Consider the following 20,301-nt stretch of genomic DNA (forward strand, 5'->3'; position numbering starts at 1 on the left):
GGTTAGGGGTTGTTATAAATGTGTATGGGTAGGGTTTTGTGGCCTGCCTTGTGCAGGAGGTCAGACTAGATGATCATATTGGTCCCTTCTGACCTATGAGTCTATGAGTCAACTAATGTATTTAAATAAATAATTGCTTTAACTCTAGGGCAATGAAAACTTCATCTAACTTCTAACAGTAAATCAAATTGCAAAGTTTTGTTCTTACAAACAATATTAGTTATTTTCTTTACTTACAGCTTCATCAAGAACCAGGAATCTAACTTGAGATAAGTTAAGCTTTCCAGTGGACACCAAATCATCCAATCTTCCAGGGGTTCCCACAACGATGTCCACCTATGAAATATAAAAGGGTTTTTAAGTACATTTAGCAAGTCACAATTTAACACTAAATTTAGGAAATTGCATGCAGAGCCAAGTGTCGCAATTAAGGTAGCACAACTCTTCCCATTAAAAGACCCAGTTTTCAGTTGCTTATAAAAAACTTTGCCAACCTTTAACAGTATCAACTGAAATTTGCCATTCCCACTATCTGGTTCACACTGAATATCTTGAACATTTCAGCTACAATGGTTCAGCTGTTTCAGACAACAAGGTTGATGAAAGTAAGGAAAAGGAGGAGAAAGCATCTGTTTGAATGCTGATGAGAGTAATATGGGGGGGATGGGGCACCAGATGATAGCACTAGGGCAGAATGCTCTATAGCCAATAGAGCACACTCCCCTACAGAGCCTGAAATTAAACCCAAGAATGTTCAGTCTCTATACGCTTGTCAGCAAATACCTGTGAAACCCATTCATAAAATGTACATTGCATCCCCCTCTAGGGGCTGATCCAAATTAGAGGATAACAGTCTACTTCTGCTACCAGCTCCTCCATTTGCTTAAGTGGAGAAGGTCTGCTGTGGCCTCTAAGGGTCCAAACACGTTCTTTAAAACCCACAGGATAAACCCCCCCCCCCCCTCCAAAAATGGAATTTCTATTAATTTAAAAGGTTGCAAAGTCAAGTATCCAAATGCCAGGAAGAGCCAGCATTAAGGCTGCCTGTGCAACCTTATTCCCCCACCCGGTATGTATGCATTATATGATACAGTATTTAATTACATGATTACACACTATTTTTGCCACAGGACCCTGGCCTTGTTTAGTGAGCAGGATGGATGGCGTTCAGGGGATGAATCAGGGTGGAGTAATGAATGACGCTGTTATCTCTAGGCCCAAAGCCAAAATGTACTCTAATGCACTTTAGAGATGCATATGGGATTTGTTCTCCCATCTGCAAAAAAATCAATTGCAGTCACTTCTGGAGTCAAACAGTAGCAGGTTGGCACAGACATACTGAACAAAAGCTTACGACTGAAAATGAATAATAGACTGCAGGGAACATTTAGCAAACAAAATGTTAGACATCTATCTATTAGTATGCACCGGAAAGAGGATTCTAATTTGTAAATCTCTTATGTCTGAAGAGATGAAAACGACGACAGTTTCTACTAAATCTATGAAGCAGGTAGTAAAGCATAGTATAGATTAGAATATATCTTTAGGACACCAATAACAACAGTGCTATAGGACTGTTAATTACTGTATGTGCTTAGGACCTTGGTTTTCACAACTCATCTGAAAGATGGTACCTTAAACATTGTGCTACTGAACATCATGCTGGGGCTCAGGTTCTGATCCAATCCAGAAAGAAAATAATCATTTCCGTCAGTATCTGTATTTTCCCTAAATGTATCCCTGACAAGAAGGATGCCACTTAGCTTAGGAGACCTGACAGGATTATGGCTGGAGGTGATATGATTCTGTCCTGGTCTATGAATTACCCTACTGATCAATGCACCAGCTTTTCTTACAAAAGATAAAGATTTGTATTCCCCCACCCCACCAGGTTTAGTTCTTCTAGTTTCCAGACACCCAATTAAGGCTGTAAGTTTTCAGGTCCATGTGTCTCAATGCCCAAAGCAAAAAGCTATTTAGTGTTACAGTAATACCATGGTCTACATAGGTATTACAAACAATAGCATGGCAGCCAAGCTTATCTAATGAAACTCTTCCTCATATCTCCTTCCTATTTTCCCTGTTTTGGAGAAGAAGGAAATGACAAATTAGGATTTTTTTTGTGAAAACACAATAGATGCAGTTTCCAAACTAATCTAGAGACAGAACACAATTCCTGAAAAGTGGTGTACACATTTAGATATTGGGTACACAGCTCCAACTATGCATTTTCTTAGGTTTTGGGAGGAGAAAAAAAAAGTTTCAGAACTGAATGACCAAAGTTAACAGGCTTACTACAAAATTAAAAACTATTTGCCTTACCTGGCTTAATTTGATCAATTTCTCTGTCTGAAGAGAAATAAACACTAGAATACCACAGTAGTTGGGCAACATACCACTCATTTAATTTGATCAGACTTACAGAAGCTATACGGAGTGCAACGCTGTCAGGAATTTGGGCTGCGGAACACTACAACTTTAAACTTTCAGTTAGTGATAAGAACACAACTTACACCATTTTCCAGAATGGAAAGCTGATCTCTTGCTGCAACGCCACCAATAATTAGGAGTTCCCTAAAATAGAACAGAAAATAAGAAACCAAGTGTTTGAAATTTTTATATTTGTATGTTATAGACATCTTATTCTCCAGCCTGTAGTCCTTGTATATACACAACAGAGTCCTCAACCAGCTGGCCTGGTATTCTGTACACCATTATCTATATGAACCTCATGCTAGAGAACTGTGTTTAAGGAGATTAAAGGGCTCTTTTTCACCTCTGTCTGAGCTTGAAAGCTTGTCTCTCTCACCAACAGAAGTTGGTCCCATAAAAAGATATTACCTTACCTACTTTACCTCTCTAATATCCTGGGACTAAGACAGCTATAACACTGCATACGTTTAAAGAGATTGATAATTTAAAACAAAAACAAACATACTAACTTGTTTTAAACTAAGCATCAAGAAAAAATAGCAGCACTGGACAAAATTGTGGCCTACAATACATATACACATATTTAAGACCAGAATGTGAATCATTTTGTTGAATTCCAGGAGCATGAATTTCAAACAGTAGCAAAAATGTTTGGAAAAAAAGTGAAATTACAAGAGAGTGACAAATGCACTAAGTATTCCTATCCCTTCAAAAGAGATGTATAAGATTAAATGTACACAATATAATTTTTTATAGCATGTTAAACTATGTTCTCAGAAGTCAGGAAACAAATGCATCATTATGAATGCAGTGAGCTATACACACTAATCAAATCTTATAGCTCTACATTTAAAAAGAGGGAACTGAATTGTAGTCTTAAGATTTCTAATGTTTCATTTGATCAAAATATTTTGTAGGTAAAAAAACGGACTTAAAACCACACCAACACCAGCACAATGAGCATCCACATACAAACCAAGAGGCTTTGCTCTAATCCCACTAGAGCAAGAGAAACATAGGTCTATTGTACTAGTTCATTTGTAATGGTACTGTAATAGCCTGAGAAAGCAAAACAATGTGAGCTAATGATGGCATTAAGAACGCTGAGGTACTTAATACCTACTTTGCTTTAGTCTGCAGTGAGAAGAAGTACGAACACAGCTCTCAGCGATGGTCTCTAGGTACACTGGGTCCTGCCTCAGAGCAGGAAGTTGGACTTGACCTTGAGGTCCTTTCTAGCCCTAAAGTTCTATGATACTGTGATTACTTATTTTCTTTCTTCCATTTTTCAGACTTAAGGGAGCATTAGATATAACTTTTGACAACGTGAGGTCAAACCCCAAAAACCACACACCACATCAGGTAGAGATGGCCTAAACAAATATCAACTGTTTGATGATCTAGCCTTGATGCTGCAACTATCCCCCTAATTTCTTCTCTACAATCTGCCGCCCCTCCATCTGCTGCATCTTGAGGACACATGAATCTTAAGGCTGACCCTGAAACCATATAACTTGTGTCATCATCCATACAGACCAAAAGTAACTGGACTGTTACCTGGATTGCAGATAACATTAGAAGAGATGTTACCTTAATTTAGGATTATCAACGTATTTTTTGAATTGTTTTACATTGTTCAAAGTTTGTTCTGCTAACTCTCTGGATGGTTCCACAATTAATGCTTTTGGAGCATTAGGAAGGTTCTTTGTTTGAGCCACTTGTGCATTTCCTAGAGAAGAAAACATTTGCAGTTGAGAGAAAGTTAAATTTCACATCTTTAAATTCACTGTTAGAAATAATTTTCCAGATTTCCCCAGTTAAAAACAAAAAACCTTGAGAATGCAACTTTTAAAGGACTTATTTACGCCATTAAAACAAAAATCATTGCTATGGCCAACAACTTCACTCATCTGCAGCTAGTAGACTTGACCTCCAGATGTACATTTTGAACTGAAAAAAAAAAAAGTGTTATTGCCCACTCAAAAACAAATCAGGTCAAGACAAATGTTCATATTACTCATACAACATGAGCCATTCACTGCTCATCCTTTAATGGAAAATTGCTAGTTCTTGAAGTGGGTGTCCTTTTATAATAAGTTGAATTCCCATACATTAGGAGTTGGATATCCATAGACTAAATAGCTAAAAATGCCAACTTCACATTAAGTATTAGACTATACAGAGTTAAGACTCAGGATGAGATTTGCAAAAGTGCTCTATGTTACCCTAATTCTGCTTCAACTGAAGTCAACGGTCAAGCATCAAGTGTCTTTAATTGGCACAGTCAGGTCAATTCAAAGCCCTTCTGAAAAATCCCCTTTATTTAGTCTCCAGACTATCCCCCCCAAAAAACATACCTGTGTGCTGCGATTTCAGAACATTTCCATCAGGAGCCTTGCAAAGAGCAATAAATCCATCCTTTGGTGGAAACTTAAAGTCTTCTTCACCAAAATTGAATTTCAATTCAGCATTCTGAAATAAATAAGTTTCACAAAACATTGACATTAATTCTAGATATCTACTGTTTTTATTAACACTTCCATAAAAAAATTTCTGTGGAAGTCAGCCATAAGCTTTAGTAACTGTGACAGATCCAAACCAATAGGGTACACGAGTCTGGTAGAGGGCGCAAAATATACTGGTCACTGGTAGTAGTTTTCGTGTTCCCTGAGTGACCAGAGCAGCAGGCTGCACTAGATAGAGTAGAGTTACCAGGAACCTGCTAGAACCAATTAAGGCCGACAGGCTATTAGAACACTGCAGCCCATCAAGGGCAGGCTAATCAAGCCACCTAGGTTTAAAAGGAGCTCCTCCAGTCACGGCAAGGAGCCCCAAAGAGGAGATGAGTGTGTGGAGAGCTGGAGCAAGAGGTGCAAGGAGCTGAGAGTGAGAGGGTGTGCTCGCTGGAGAACTAAGGAGTCCAGCGTTATCGACACCAAGGAATGGGGGGGGTTCAGTGTGAGGACTAAAGCAGGTGTTTGAGGAGGCCATGGGAAGTAGCCAGAAGTTGTAGTGTCATGCAGCTGTCAGAGGCACTATAGACAGCTGCAATCCACAGGGCCTAGGCTGGAACTGAAGTAGAGGGCAGGCCTGGGTCCCCCAAACCTCCCCACTGCCCTGACAGACACAGAAGATGACACCAGACTGCTGTGGGGAAGATCACTGAGGTGGCAAATTACCAATAAGTGCAGACCCACCCAGGCAGAGGAGGGAATTTGGTCACAACTGGGATAGAGGTGGATTTGGTGTGCACAGCGCAGCTAGAGAAGGGTTTAAAAAAAAAAAAAAAAAAAAAAAAAAAAAAAAAAAAAGTAGAGGGTTTATTTTTTTTCCCACCACAATGGGACTTAGTGGCAGGCATGATACAAATATGGCGGCCCAACAGATGGCTACCCGTGTCCAGGCAGCCGCCCAACATGGAGCCAGTGGCTGCTGCAGCAAAGAGACTAATCCCTCGCTGATGACCTGATCATATGGGCCTGCCATGGTCTACAGAAAATGACGACAGGAGCGATGAATGTAGAGGCATAAGTTCTGCATGTGAGAGGACGCCCTATGGGAGGCTCGCTTGAGATCAGTGGTCTGGCATCCTTGCCCCATTCCTGTGTGGGGAGCAGAAGAGGCCTACTGATCTGCCTGAAGGCTCTGCAGGCAGACTAACTCAGCTAAAGCAAGAGATCCTGGCCAGATCTGGGTAATGGACCGCAAGTGCGGGCCTAGGGAAGGTACCAGGAATAAAGACCTCCATGGTCCCAATTGTTGACCTCATCCATCCACATGGAATTGGTTGCAAACGGAGTCCGGGTCCGAAGAGATATTAGAGGTTCTGGGTCATCGACCATACATAGAGGGACTACCGCAGACTCGTGTCTGGGTAAGGCCAACGAACCCGCCCACCTATGATGAGTTGTTGCACTGGTAGAAGGAAAGGACAGCAAGGGAGCTGACCCGTCATTACAGGAAAAGCACCCAGGTTAAAATATAGCAGCACTAAGCCCTAGAGTCAGGTGACCTGGGTAACAGGAGATCACAGGTGAAAAAGGAGAGGGGCTGAAGGCCCCAGAAGCCAAAGAGTTGAGCACTGAGGGAGAAGAGGATCGGTGATGTTAGAGACTGGCGTAACCATGAGACGCAGGAAATGCCCTAAGGCCCCATACAGATGTTATGCCTGCGGAGAGTGGGGATATATGCTGCACAGTGTCCCAATGCTGAGGAGCCTATGCAGTGTAACCTGGGAAACTGGCAGACCCGAATGCTCCCTACCACCTTGTGGGTGCTACTAACCCACATATAGACCATAAAGCATGGTTGAGACATGGCAACTGTTGAATTGAGAGTGCATCAGACTGTCTTGGGAGCTCGTGAAGTGTATCAGCTGCTGGGCTAAGCGTATGGATAATGTTCCATGGGACAGTTGGTTTCACCCCATCATCCATATAAAAAAAAACGAAGATTCAGGGAACACGACGAGGTTGTTAAAGCAGGTTAGTGTCCCTAAACCCCATCGACCCAGTGGCTCACAGGGAGGGACTTTCCCAGGGTTTGACACTTCTTCCCAGATTGGAGGAAAGAGGGAACCTGAAGTTAGTGAGGACACACACACGCCCGTAGACTGTCAACCCCCAGTCTTCTCTGAAATTCCCCAGATTATTTTCCATTCCCACAGGGGTAGAAAGTCGAAAAGGAAAGGGCAGTTAAGGGCCTTGGGAACCTAATACTGACTTCAAAGCAGAGGGTCGCTCTCAGTAGTAGCGGACCGAGCGCTGAAACCGAGGAGGCCACCCAAGAGGGAGAAGCACTGAGGTCTGACCCCCTACCCTAATGCTTCTGAACCAGGTAAGGAACAGAGACTGGGCCCCTAGTCTTGGCGATTAGCCCCAGGAGAGGAAGTTTGGATGCGGACCAGGCTGAAAGACCCAAGGATACGGAAAGACATTGAAGGAGGTGACTGAATAGATGGAGTCCCCGTGGAAGGAAAACCAGGGACCAGGACCCACTTGCATATTAAGAAGAAATCTTCTTATACACGGGGTTTGCACCATACAGGGGCAGAAGGTACAGCAGACTCTAGTACCTCAAAACACCAGACGCTGTATTAAGTCTTGCTCAGTCATCTTTTGGGGGCCACTGTGGTGGATTCGTGCCAGAGTCTCCTACCCCCAATGGTCTTCTTGCCCGAGTTACATGAAGAAGTGTGGAGGTACTGTGCGTCCTGCCCGGAGTGTCAACTGCACAGTCCCCGTCCCCACCTGAGGGCACCTTTAGTACCCGTTCCCATCATAGAAGTCCCCTTTGAGGGAATAGCCATGGACCCAGTGGGACCCCTGGAGAAGACGGCTCGGGGCCACCAATACATACTTGTTGTTTTGGACTATGCTATTTGCTATCCAAAAGCCGTCCCCCTGCGGAACACAGCCTCTAAAAAACAATAGTCAAAGAGCTGAGGGGGATCTTTGCCCAAGCGTGGGTACCAAAAGCGATATTAACAGACCAAGGAACCCCATTTATGTCAAAGCTAATGAAGGACCTCTGTACGCTGCTTCATATACATACCCTGAGAACTTCAGTCTACCATCCGCAGACTGAAAGGTTTAACTGACCCCTCAAGGCTATAATAAGGAAGGTGGTAAGTCGGGACAGGAAGGATTGGGACACCCTATCTTATGTTCGCTATCCGAGAGATACCTCAGACCTCAACTGGGTTTTCCCCATTTGAGTTATTATACAGGCATCACCCCCATGGCATACTAGATATCGCCAAAAAGATCTGGGAAGAGGAACCCAATGAGGGGAGAAATATAATAGAACATGTAATACAGATGCAAGACCGGATAGCCCGGGCCATCCCTATTGTACAGGAACATTTGTGAAAGGCACAGGAGGCCCAGAGAACCCATTACAATCACCAGGCAGAAGTCCGACAGTTCCAACCAGGGGATCAGGTGATGGTGTTGGTACCCATGGCAGAAAGCAAGCTTCTGGCCCAGTGGCAGGGACCCTGTGAGGTGGTTGAACCTGTGGGCAAAGTAACCTACAAGGTACCGCAGCCAGGATGCTGAAAACAAGAACAGGTTTATCACATCAACCTTCTGAAACCCTGGCATGCACAAGAGGCATGCATAACTGTCCAAAAAGACCTAACCCAGGAAAACAATCCTTCCAAACAGGAGAGAGTATCTCCCGATTTAACACCAGACCAGAAGAAGGTGGTGTCGGAATGATCTTCCGGAACCAAGATGTGTTCGACAAAACCGGGTTGAACAACTGATGCATATCACCACATCGTCACGAACCCTGGGGCCAGAACGAGGCCCCATTGGGTACCAGCGGCCAAAAGGGAGGAAATAAAAGCAGTCAGTGGTCCAGCTCAATTGTGCTGGTGCCCAAACTAATGATGGCACCACAAGGTTTTGCAACGGCTTCTGGCAACTAAACGAAGTATCCTACTTCGATGCATACCCCATATCTCACATAGATGAGCTAGTGGACCCTCTGGGTAATGCCCGGTAGTTGACTACCTTAGACTTGACAAAGGGGTACTGGCAGATTCCCCTTGCCGAAGACGCAAAGGAAAAGACTGCGTTCTGTACACCAGAGGGTCTTTTTCCAATATACTGTCCTCCTTTTGGACTACATGGGGCCCCAGCTATTTTCCAGCGCCTCATGGACAAGCTATTACGCCCGCATAACAGTTAGTTATGCTGCTGCCTACTTGGACAATGTGGTCATTCATACCCTAGACTGGAAAACCCACCTAGAGAAGGTGGAGGCAGTCCTTGATACTTTCAGGTGAGCTGGCCTTACAGCAAACCCTGCCAAGTGCGCCGTGGGGTTTACGGAGGCCAAATATCTTGGCTACATTGTGGGAAAAGGTCTGGTAAAACCCCAAGTGAACAAGTTGGAAGCCATCCAAAATTGGCCCCATGTCGCAAGATACAAGTCTGGGCATTCTTAGGTGTAATGGGGTATTACCGATGATTTATCCCCCACTTTGCCACAAGGGCAAGCCCCCTGACAGACCTAGTAAAAGCCAGTGAACCTGATCTGGTAAGATAGTCTGACACAGCAGAGGAAGCATTCACAGACCTACGGACTGCCCTCTGCAGTAACCCTGTACTGATAGCCTCTGATTTCACCAAGGAATTTATCCTGCAGACAGATGCATCAGAAGTAGAGTTCGGAGTCGTTCTATCACAGATGGTCAGGGAGGAGGAACACCTGATTCTCTACTTCAGTAGGAAACTCCTTCTGAGGGAACAAAAATATGCAGTGGTGGAGAGATAGTGCCTCGCCGTAAAATGGGCCATGGAAGCATTGCGCTACTACTTGGTCGGTCACAAGGACAAATCTGTGCCTGAGCATGTTTCGCTGCATCCATTGAAGAGAGACAAAGAGAACACCACAAGGGTGACCAGATGGTTCTTATCCCTCCAACCTTTCCAGCTCCGTGTGGAACACAGAGCAGGGAGCCATCACAGTGCACATGACAAGCCACTGGCATTGCTATCTGGCATCCCAAGCTGCCCAACCCCTTGGTGTTGAGCAGGGGGGGAGGGATATGTGACAGATTCAAACCAGTAGGGTACAGGAGTCTGGTCCTATTGGCATCCAGCGGGGGTACAGGAGTCTGGTAGAGGGCAAATATACTGGTCACTGAGTGAGTAGTTTTCTGTTCCCTGAGTTACGGCAGGGGCTGCACTTGAGTAATCAGGAACCTGCTGGAACCAATTAAGGCAGACTGGCTGATTAGAATACCTGCAGCCTATCAAGGCAGGCTAATTAGGGCACCTGAGTTTAAAAAGGAGCTCACTCTAGTCAGACAGCCAGAGGAGAGGAAGTGCATGTGAGGAGCTGGGAGCAAAAGGTGCAAGGAGCTGAGTGTGAGAGGGTGGGCTGCTGGAGGACTGAGTACAAGCATTACTAGACACCAAGAGGAAGGTCCTGTGGTGAGGATAAAGAGGGTGTTTGGAGGAGGCCATGGGGAAGTAGTCCAGGGAGGTGTAGCTGTCATGCAGCTGTTACAGGACGCACTACAGACAGTTGCAATCCACAGGACTTGGTTTGGCTGGAACCCGGAGTAGAGGGCAGGCCCAGGTTCCCCCCAAACCTCCCAACTCCTGATCAGACACAGGAGAAGCTGACCGAGACTGTGGAGAAGAAGATCACTGAGGTGAGCAAATGTGCCAATAAGCACAGGACCCACCAAGGTAGAGGAGGAACTTTGCAACATAACATAGTAAAGCTTTTTCATTTTTTAAAAATCATGTCTCCCCAAAAGTGAGTTGTAAACAAAGTTGAACATAAATGATCTGATGGAGCGTTTGGATTCATCTGTTTACTTCCTGCTCTTACTTGTGGGGCGTTTAAGATCTTGGTTTTCTTCTGAATCCATGCCTCCAATTTTAACTACGATTTAGGCCCTTTGTGAAGTTCAATATTTTAATCATGCCTGACTCATTGAGTAGTACTGCATCAATAGAGTGAATCATACCTTTAAGTCTTTGACTGCCCTGAAAAGTTCCACTAAAGGGAACTCATACATTAGACAGGCATCATAAGTGCTTTTGATTATTATAACTTATTTAATAAATTAGTGAAGAATGCTACACTAATGCACTGTTGTAACATTAGGGTTGAGAATTTAAAAAGACTATTTTGCTAAGAACCTTAACTCATCCACATTATACACTAGCATTTCTGGCAATTCTTAACTGTTAAGTCACTGAACTGTGTTAGAGTGGGTGGAAAAGATAGTAGTGCTGAGACAATTAAACGTTTAACACTGCAAAATGCAAACTTACACTAATTTGTTTACTGAATCTGAGGAAAGTTAAAACCCTAATCCTTCCACCCAGTACTCCACTTCTGTGAGAGGAAACTTCATCAGCACATTGATGATAGAAAAGATGCAAGGGGTGGGGTAGCCAGTGAGGTGGAGATAGTAACTGAGGCAAGAATGCGTAAGATTTTATATAAAGAGTAGTTATGGAATATCAATACTTGATATTTAAAACTGGATTGGAACAATTCTCATATATGAGATATATATATTTGACAGGTTGTTAAGTTACCTTCAGAACACAGGCTGCAAAGAGTGCTTGGCTCTTTATATGTGGTGGGATTTCAAATGCAATGCCAAGGTCTTTCCCTGAGAACATAATACATGCAACACAGTTAGGGTGAAATGTTCAGTTAGATTGTCAAAAAGAGAAAAGGAAAAAAATTAAATCACAACTTACCATTTTTAGAGAACTTGATTTGCCCTTTGTCTATATCCAAATAGCATCCAACTGTATCATGCATAGTGAATTCCTACAATGAAAGACAGATTGAGAACAGAACAAACTGATTTAGAGTAGTTGTATTAAAAAAATTAATCTTCATAGTTTGACCCAAATACTTCAAAGGCAGATACAATTTTAAATTGTGATTTAAAAACAAAAAACCACCCACACCTCTTCTCTGAGCAGCACACACTTGTCCTGTAAAGTGTGTTTAACAGATGAAATCGGCATCTTAACATTACAAGAAAGTTTGATTTCACATAATTTGTTTGTTCATAAAACCAAAAATATATTTTGGATTAGATTCAAGTCTGAGTGGAAGTGCACTAAATATGGATTAGACAAGCAATCTCAGTTTATGACAAACATGTAAGCCTATGTACATACTAACTTATACAGACTGTGATACAGCATGGCCAGAGGGCAGCATGAGAGTGTTAGCAGGGGGCCTTATTCCCTGCCAAGGGAGGAAGGTTTGCTTTAGATTAACTAGAACCTGATCCAGTCATGTGATAAAACCCTGCTTCAGTCAGACAGTGTGGGAGTTGAAGGAGGAAGGTTGATTGGAGCAGAGTGCAGGTTGCAGAAGAGAAGAGAAGAGTTTGATGAGAGAAATGAGAAGTTTGGAGGATGGCTGCAGTGGATTGTGAAGCAGAAGAAAACCCTAGGTAAAGGGCACCAGGCTTGTGTAAAGGGAGGCAAGAAGCCCTTCCACAAGCTGAAGGTGGAGAGGGAAGTAACCCAGAGGAAGGAACCGCTAGTTCAGGTGGTTCACCACAACCTTCAGGGCCCTGGGTTAGGACCTGGAGTAGAGGGCGGGCCAGGTTCCTCCTCTCCACTCCCCTCCTCCAAGGACACTGTAGTGAGTAATTAAGAACGGTTCGACGGCAAGCAATAGCACCCTGAACCTACCCCAGAGAAGAGAAAGTGCAAGACCCAGCAGAACAGTACTGGCAATTTGCCACAAGACAAAAAAAAAAAAAAAAAAAATTGCACTTAATATTTTTGAAAGATGTTTATGTAGCACCTCTTCAATCACCCTTGGGTTATTATAGAGTACTTCAATTTTAGTAATCAGAAATAATATTTTTTTAAACAGCTGCAATGCATAAGCTTTGGACAGTTCACCAATAATATTAAAGATAATTATTAAAACTGGGTTTCTGCTGAGCTACTTGGATTCATATAAATTGAATCAGAGGAATTCAAATAGGAATTAAGCTTCCTTAACTACAATTTCAAAAAGGTTTGAACAGAAACAGGAAAGAGGAAAGACCAGTTTTAATAGGAAACGAAACACACAATTCTCAACTGAACAGCTAAGATGTAAAAGGTTTAGGTCTGACTTACTTCACTGTATTGGTATAGTGCGATAAAAAGGGTGCAGTAAGTGAAGCAATAAGGTAAGGAATTTGTTTCACATTAATCACTGCTCAATGCAATACAAGGTCCTCATTGTGGTGATTGTTAATACCCATAAGTAGGTCAGTTGCATAGAGACCAGTGATAACAGAAAGAAAAGCCCCAGAAATAAGTCCAGGAGATGACAATTTTTTACTCTGTACATAGCTGTAAGTTAAGATGTGGGCATGTTGGGTCAGTATGTTTGTGTAAATAACAAATTCCAGATTTGTGCTAATTCAATGCCTGGTTTTTAAAGCAGCAAAATCTATATTATAAACATGGTACAGTATGTGGCTAACAGAAATATTTTAATTTCTAAAACAGATGCTGTTATTTACTACAAATAACATTTCTAGCCACTTAATGATTGAAGCTTACCTCACCATAACTGTCAAACTGTTTGTTGTGTGACTTCTTTCCAGTTCCACCATAGCCAAAGCCAAATTTGTCAGTGCCTAAATTCAAGTTAAACAATATCATTGTTACTGTTCAGGTTGCAGCTCACAGATCCTTTTTCACTACCATCTCAAACCATGTCAGACCCAACTGTTTGGATTGCCATCATGCAAGGGAACAACACTTGCTCTTAAACAATTCATTGCCTTGGTGCACTCTCGAACACCATCTCTTAAGATAAGATGTAGATGAGTAGAGACTGAAAAAAGTCAGCATGCTAATAAACTATGAAAATAGAAACAGAAAATTAGAGAGTGTATCTCCTCTATAGTCAGAGCTCTTCCTGCCTGCTTAGTGTTTGGATGAAAAGAGCTGCACATCCATGGGCTTGCTCCCCCTCCAATGGAATCCCCACAATCCTCCAATGCAATGTCCCCGCTACTTGTTCTCCAGAAGACTGGAGCAGGAGATTATATGCCCTCTGTGATATCAACTCCTGTAGACCAGCTGAACTTCAGAATTTTCTATTTTATGACGAAAACTCACCCAAATCCAGTGAAGCCTGCAGAGTGGACCACCCAATTCTGCATAAGCCCTGGTCATGACAAGATACTTCGTAATAGTATTTTCCTAAAATAAGACACATACAACATTTAAATTTCAGTTTCATCAAAGTAGTTCAGCTTGGTTACTTCAAGAGGAAGACTGAAGGATTTTTTGGTAAGATAATTGTAAAACAACCTGAATATGCAAAAGTACATTTCTTCTTAAGGTCTTCGATCTGTTTAAGAGTATGGATCTGGGTCAATGTACATTGGCTCATAGTGACTATTCTGAACGCAGCCAACTTAAACTGAGGATAGTCGACAAGGTAGAAAGTCAAAGATATTCAGGTTTCAGAAACTCATTGTTTTCAAAATGCATACTTAAATGTTGTATAGTTACCTTTAGTCACTCCTTTAGTTGCTCTGCATCCATGCCATTCCTTTATCTCTCTGCTTTGGCAACACAGACCATCTGCTCCAATTGCTGAACGAGACAAAACAATGAACTTCTACATTTTAGAGTAGAGACAGAAACTTGATTCAGTCTTATATGAAAAGCTTGTGAAGAAATGCTATGGGCAGGAATGTATCTTAACATTGCTTTGACACTTCAATCTTCAACAAGAGCAAATTATAATTGCTGTTACAATTATGATCACCTAGTCTGACCTCTGGCATAACAGGCCAGAGAAATTCAGCCAGTAATCTCCACATTAAGTCCATAATATGCCATAGTTCAAACAGAAGTTACCTAGAAATATCCAAGGTATGTCTACTACACTTAAAATGCTATGGCTGTGCTGCAGCATAGAGACTACTTTTGCCAACAGGAGGGATTTGCTTCTCAGTGTAAGTAATCCACCTCCCTCAGGAGGTGGAAGTTAAGAAGAATTCTTCCATCAACCTTGTGTTTACACTTCGATTATGTCTGTCTAACTATGCTGCTCAGGAGTGGGGACTGTTCACACCCCTGAGCAATGCAGTTAAACCAACTTAATTTTGTAGTTTAGACCAGGCTCTAGTCTTGACTAAAAAGGATTCAAATGCTGGAGAATCCACCATACTCCTAGGCAAGTTTTATCAAGGGTTAATTACTCTTGCTGTTAAAATTTTTCACCTTATTTCTAGTCTGAATGTGTCTAGATTAATCTTCCAAGTACTAGAAGTCATTATGCTGTGCCTTTGTTTTTTTGCCAGATTAAGCAGAGAAATAGACTATCAGAAATCAGGTACTTATAAACCTTATTGACTGATCACAGCTCCTCTTAACCTACTCTTTGGTATAAAACCAAAAACAAAAAAATTTTTCACCACAGGCATGATTCCAAACCCCTAAGAATTCTCATCTCTCTTTGCTGAACCCTTGCCAGCTTTTCGAACATCATTTTTTGAAGTGTGAAAACCGGAACAGGACACAGTATACCAGTATCCCTAATGCCATGTTCAGAGAAGATATCTCCGTACTCTTACGTGACATTCACCTGCTTATGCATCCAAGGATCATGTTCACTACTTAACTCATCCACTGGATTTGCCATATGGTAGATCCGATGTGGGCAACTGTTGTACTCACATTTCATAAGCACCACCTGCCTTAAAGCCTTTTGTGCTAAACTCTGCCTCCTTGGTCTTGATAACGAACTCTTACTACCTTATTAAAAATCAGTTCTCAGCCATCACTGATATAAAAATTGATATCCTGAAGGGTTCTACGTCATCCTGATTTCAGAGGAAGATTTAACATCTTTCATCATGGAAAGAATCACCCTCTTAATGATAGGCAGCCTAAACTTTTTAAACATTTTTATTTTATTAATACCACTCCAGGACTAGAAAAGATAATATTGTATTGTTAGTCCACATTTCACAAACTATTGGATCTTCATTAGTTTCCCCTTAATATTGCTGAATTGGTACTGTGATGGGGCAAGGCCAGATGGCTACAGTAAAGTACTGAGAAACAAGTATGTTAGCCCCAGGCTAAACAAATCCCTAGTACCTGGTAACCAAATGGGAGTTGCTCCAGGTTAATTAAGGCACCTGGAGCCAATTAAGATCTTTCTAGAAGGCAGTAGAGATAGCTACTTTAATTAGAACACCTGCAGCCAATCAAGGCAGGCTAATCAGGGCACCTGGGTTTAAAAAGGAGCTCACTCCAGTCAGGCAGGGAGGAGCCAGAGGAGAAGGAGCGTGTGTGAGGAGCTGGGAGCAAGAAGGCAAGGAGCTGAGAGTGAGAGAGTGTACTGCTGGAGGATTGAGGAGGACAAGCATTATCAGACACCAGGAGGAAGGTCCTGTGGTGAGGATAAAGAAGGTGTTTGGAGGAGGCCATGGGGAAGTAGCCCAGGGAGTTGTAGCTGTCATGCAGCTGTTACAGGAGGCACTATAGACAGCTGTGATCCACAGGGCCCTGGGCTGGAACCCGGAGTAGAGGGCGGGCCCGGGTTCCCCCCAAACCTCCCAACTCCTGATCAGACACAGGAGGAGCTGACCCAGACTGTGGGTTCCACAAGAAGGGAAGATCACTGAGGTGAACAAATCTGCCAATAAGCGCAGGACCCACCAAGGTAGAGGAGGAACTTTGTCACAGTACATATTAACAGTTTCAATTTTGTGTGTCTAAAATGAAGTTCTTCAGATTAAATTATAAATTTTGAAGGTTTCCCCATGCACTATATCCAACCTGCTTTCTGTAAATCTGTTTGAGAAAACAGTCTGTTACAAGTTAATTTGACTTTTAATATTTAGAGTAACAATAAAAAAAAACTCATACAATACTCAAACATGCCCCAGTCCATGCCCTGCAGCTGATACCAAAAGCAGTTACAGATTTTGGTCAGAACCTTGGAGCCCTTAAGCAGTCCACTGAAATCGGTAAATTACGTTCACTAGTTAAAGATGCAGGCCTAGGTCTTATTTCCAGTTACATTCAAAAAAATCAGCATATACCTCTATTTACAGACTGCATTTTACAGTTTAATAATATTTGTTGTTCACTCTTGCAGCATTAAGATGACAACTTACCAAAAGCTGATCCTCTATCATATGGGTTCATCTGCCACTTGTTGAGCACTATTTAAAACATAACCACACACACAACACTAATAAGGACAGTCAGTACAGCTAGCATTAAAAATTTACAAGGTGTAAATACGTAAGTGAATGGTATTTTGGTACATGGTCTTACTGCCTTTCAGGTCAGAGAATAAGTTCTTGAACTGTTAGGCCCAGATCTTACAAACCTCCTGGCTTTTTGTCATGGTTTTGTTCATACAGAAAATACTCTTAAAAACAAAGAATTTTGAATGTTGTTGCTGTGTACACTGAGTATTCACTTGTTAGATATCTTGTATTGACTACAGTACTATTCCAGTTGGTGGTATTTTATCTATAATCCAGTGTATCTTTCAGAAACAGCTGTAACAAGTCAAGTTTCAGATGTGTGTGTGTATGCAGAATGAAATCAATTTGTGAAGAGTTTGTACACATACTAAAATAAAAAGGGATCTTGTATTTTGAAGGTTTAAGCTGGCCACTAAAAACAAATGTTTAAAAACAAAATTCCATGGCAATTAGGTCTACAAGTTCTTTCCACATGCATGAAGGTGGTTCAAGCAGTACCATTTATTTCCTCCCCCCCGCAACGCACTTGAACGGTCCCTAGCGCAACTGGAGCTCAAATTGTAATTGGAAATAGAAAATTGTTGCAACATAAACACTGACAGTTCTAAAGTCATCCCTACAAATCGCTACATTTTGTATAACATAGTATACATAGGACTTGGTTAAATAAATGACCAAATTTTTTTTAAAAAAGCTGTATTTTAACTAAAACATGACTTGAGAAATGAAACTGAATATACTTCGTTCTAACATTTCAAATGCCACAAGAATTACGTAGTTAAGTGAACAGACTTACCTGCCCCACCAGTTTTGATAGTTGTTTTCCCCTTTTTGCCTTCCTGCTGGTCCTTAAGTGTTTCATAAACAATCTGAATAACTGGGATGCTGAAAGCCTAAAAATACAGAGCTCTTTTGATACTGAAGAAATACATCAACTGTTAGGCCACAAAAAATAAATGATCTTCCAATCTTTGTTTAAAAAAAATCAAAGCTATCTAGTCTAGTTGTAAACCACTGTATTTGTTAATAGAAATGTTAAATTCTTATGTAAACAAACACAGCAACACACCAAGACACACTTCTTACATCTGAATTATATTAGTCTACACTAGGGTTGCCACCTTTCTAGTTGAACAAAGCTGAACATCTTAGCCCCACTCCTTCCCTAGGCCCCGCCCACTACATCCCCCCTCCCTTGGTGGCTCCCTCTCCCCCACCCTCCCTCACTTTCACTGGGCTGGAGCAGAGGGTTGGAGTGCAGAAGGGGGTGGGGTGAATGCTCTACTGGAGGTGCAGGCTCTGGGATGGGGCCAGAAATGAGAAGTTAAGGGTGCCTGTCCTGGCACCACCACTGCATGGGCCTATGAAACAGCCAGTAGGTCTGGGTCCTAAGCTGGTGGTGGGGAGGGCGTTGGGCAGGAGGCTCCACGCACTGCTCTTGCCCGCAGGCACTGCTTCCCCAGCTTCCATTGGCCAGGAACCGACCAATGGGATTGCGGAGCCAGTGCTCAGAGGAGGGGCATTACGCTGCAGCACTGTCGACCGGACTTAACGGCCCAGTTGGCGGTGCTGACTGGAGCAGCCAGTGTGCCTTTTCAACTAGGTGTTCCAGTTGAAAACTGGATTCCCGCTCACCCTCGTCTACATACTCAAATTAAGCCCGTTTACTTACACCAGTCTTTCCACTCCCAGTTTCTGCAGCCTGTGGGGAGGGGAAAAAAGTTTCAGAAGCTACATTAAATATTGCTCCATAATAAAATAATTGGTATAGTTGTAAAATTTATAGTATGTTCACTTGAATTTGTGTCTTCACTATTTTAAGTTTCTATACACATCAGTATAGGTTAAATGCTTTCCAGGTAAGTTAGATCTAGAAACTAACATTTCCCATAGACTTTCTGCTCTTCCTTGATTATAGGTGCTGCTGACTAGTTTTTGTTTGTGTGTTTTTTTTTTTAACATAATTTAACATACATTTTTAATGTACTGGTCTGGTTATGATGTAAGTGTTCTCAAAGAGAAGGGTCTCTGAGCACATGATAAAGAAAATATTGCCTCAGCTGCAACTGTTTAATTGCTTCTCCCTCCACTGTAATGTAATTTGCTATGTACTGTTTTTCTGCTTGTCTGACATTCAAGGTGTCTGTTTTTCAATATTGTTGTACTGCATGCATGCAGTTTGTGAAGTGCTCTGTTGTCCTTTACGATGAAAGCAACTGCATGCGTGTAATGTAATATTATTGAAGGTACCCAGGAGGGACTGTGTGGATGAGCAGGATGAACAACACATAACATTTAGTTATCCAGAAATAAGAGTATTAAAGCACTCTGAATTCTTTAAAGATGTGTGAATTTAAGGAATAACTTCAAAGCTTGATTTTAATCAATTTAAAGGTAGATGGAATACTTAAAATTACAAAAAAAAAAAAATTAAAAACCCAAGGAAAAAAATACCCAAAATAGTGGTGTCTTAAGAGGACACCTTTTAAGTTTATAATAATTTTATTTCCCTTTGGCTTTCTAAAATACAAGAAAAAATCCTATATTCTTTGTGCCCTTTCGACAATACAAAATACGATAAAGGATGACTCCATTATTATTTCTTTTGTTTCACCGTTTCAGAGCAAGAGCTCCAAAAATATTAGTAAACTAATGCATCATTATGTCTTTAACATAAATAAGAAGTGGGCAGCAGCATCTCACATAAATGTAGCCAAACTTGTTTGTCTTAGCAATTGGCTGTACGTGAAGACAGACTGAGTGGACTTGTAGGCTTTAAAGTTTTACATTAAAAAAATTGTACATTAAGTTGTACTTTCACAACAAAGAGATTGCACTATAGTACTTGTATTTAATTCACCTCATACAATTTCATCTTTTTTACAGTGCAAATATTTGTAATGAATATAAAATGAGCACTGACCACTTGGTATTCTATGTTGGGATTTAAATCAATATATTTGAACTTAGAAAAACATCCAAATATTAATTTAAATTGATATTCTAGTATTAAGTGTGACTAAAACTGATTAACTGTTTTAATCTAGTTATTTTGCATTAATCACTGAGTTAACTGCAATTAATTGACAGCTCTAAATTAAACACAATTTTACACA

The 20,301-nt window shown here is 41.6% G+C and overlaps 1 protein-coding gene across 1 annotated transcript in view; it reads right to left on the reverse strand.

Moving 5' to 3' along the window:
• Positions 1-20,301, reverse strand: part of DDX1 (DEAD-box helicase 1) — a 43,925-nt gene that overhangs the window by 18,207 nt on the left and 5,417 nt on the right. The window contains exons 4-15 of the mRNA XM_032779000.2: positions 18,858-18,887; positions 17,982-18,078; positions 17,087-17,134; positions 14,463-14,546; positions 14,064-14,147; positions 13,500-13,576; positions 11,673-11,745; positions 11,505-11,581; positions 4,791-4,905; positions 4,024-4,162; positions 2,514-2,574; positions 238-336 (exon numbers count right to left, since the gene is read on the reverse strand). Of these exons, the coding sequence (XP_032634891.1) occupies positions 238-336; positions 2,514-2,574; positions 4,024-4,162; positions 4,791-4,905; positions 11,505-11,581; positions 11,673-11,745; positions 13,500-13,576; positions 14,064-14,147; positions 14,463-14,546; positions 17,087-17,134; positions 17,982-18,078; positions 18,858-18,887 (984 nt within the window). The remainder of the gene's footprint in view (positions 1-237; positions 337-2,513; positions 2,575-4,023; positions 4,163-4,790; positions 4,906-11,504; positions 11,582-11,672; positions 11,746-13,499; positions 13,577-14,063; positions 14,148-14,462; positions 14,547-17,086; positions 17,135-17,981; positions 18,079-18,857; positions 18,888-20,301) is intronic.

This window comes from Chelonoidis abingdonii, chromosome 3 (genome assembly GCF_003597395.2).
Source record: "Chelonoidis abingdonii isolate Lonesome George chromosome 3, CheloAbing_2.0, whole genome shotgun sequence".
Lineage (NCBI taxonomy): Eukaryota > Metazoa > Chordata > Testudines > Testudinidae > Chelonoidis > Chelonoidis abingdonii.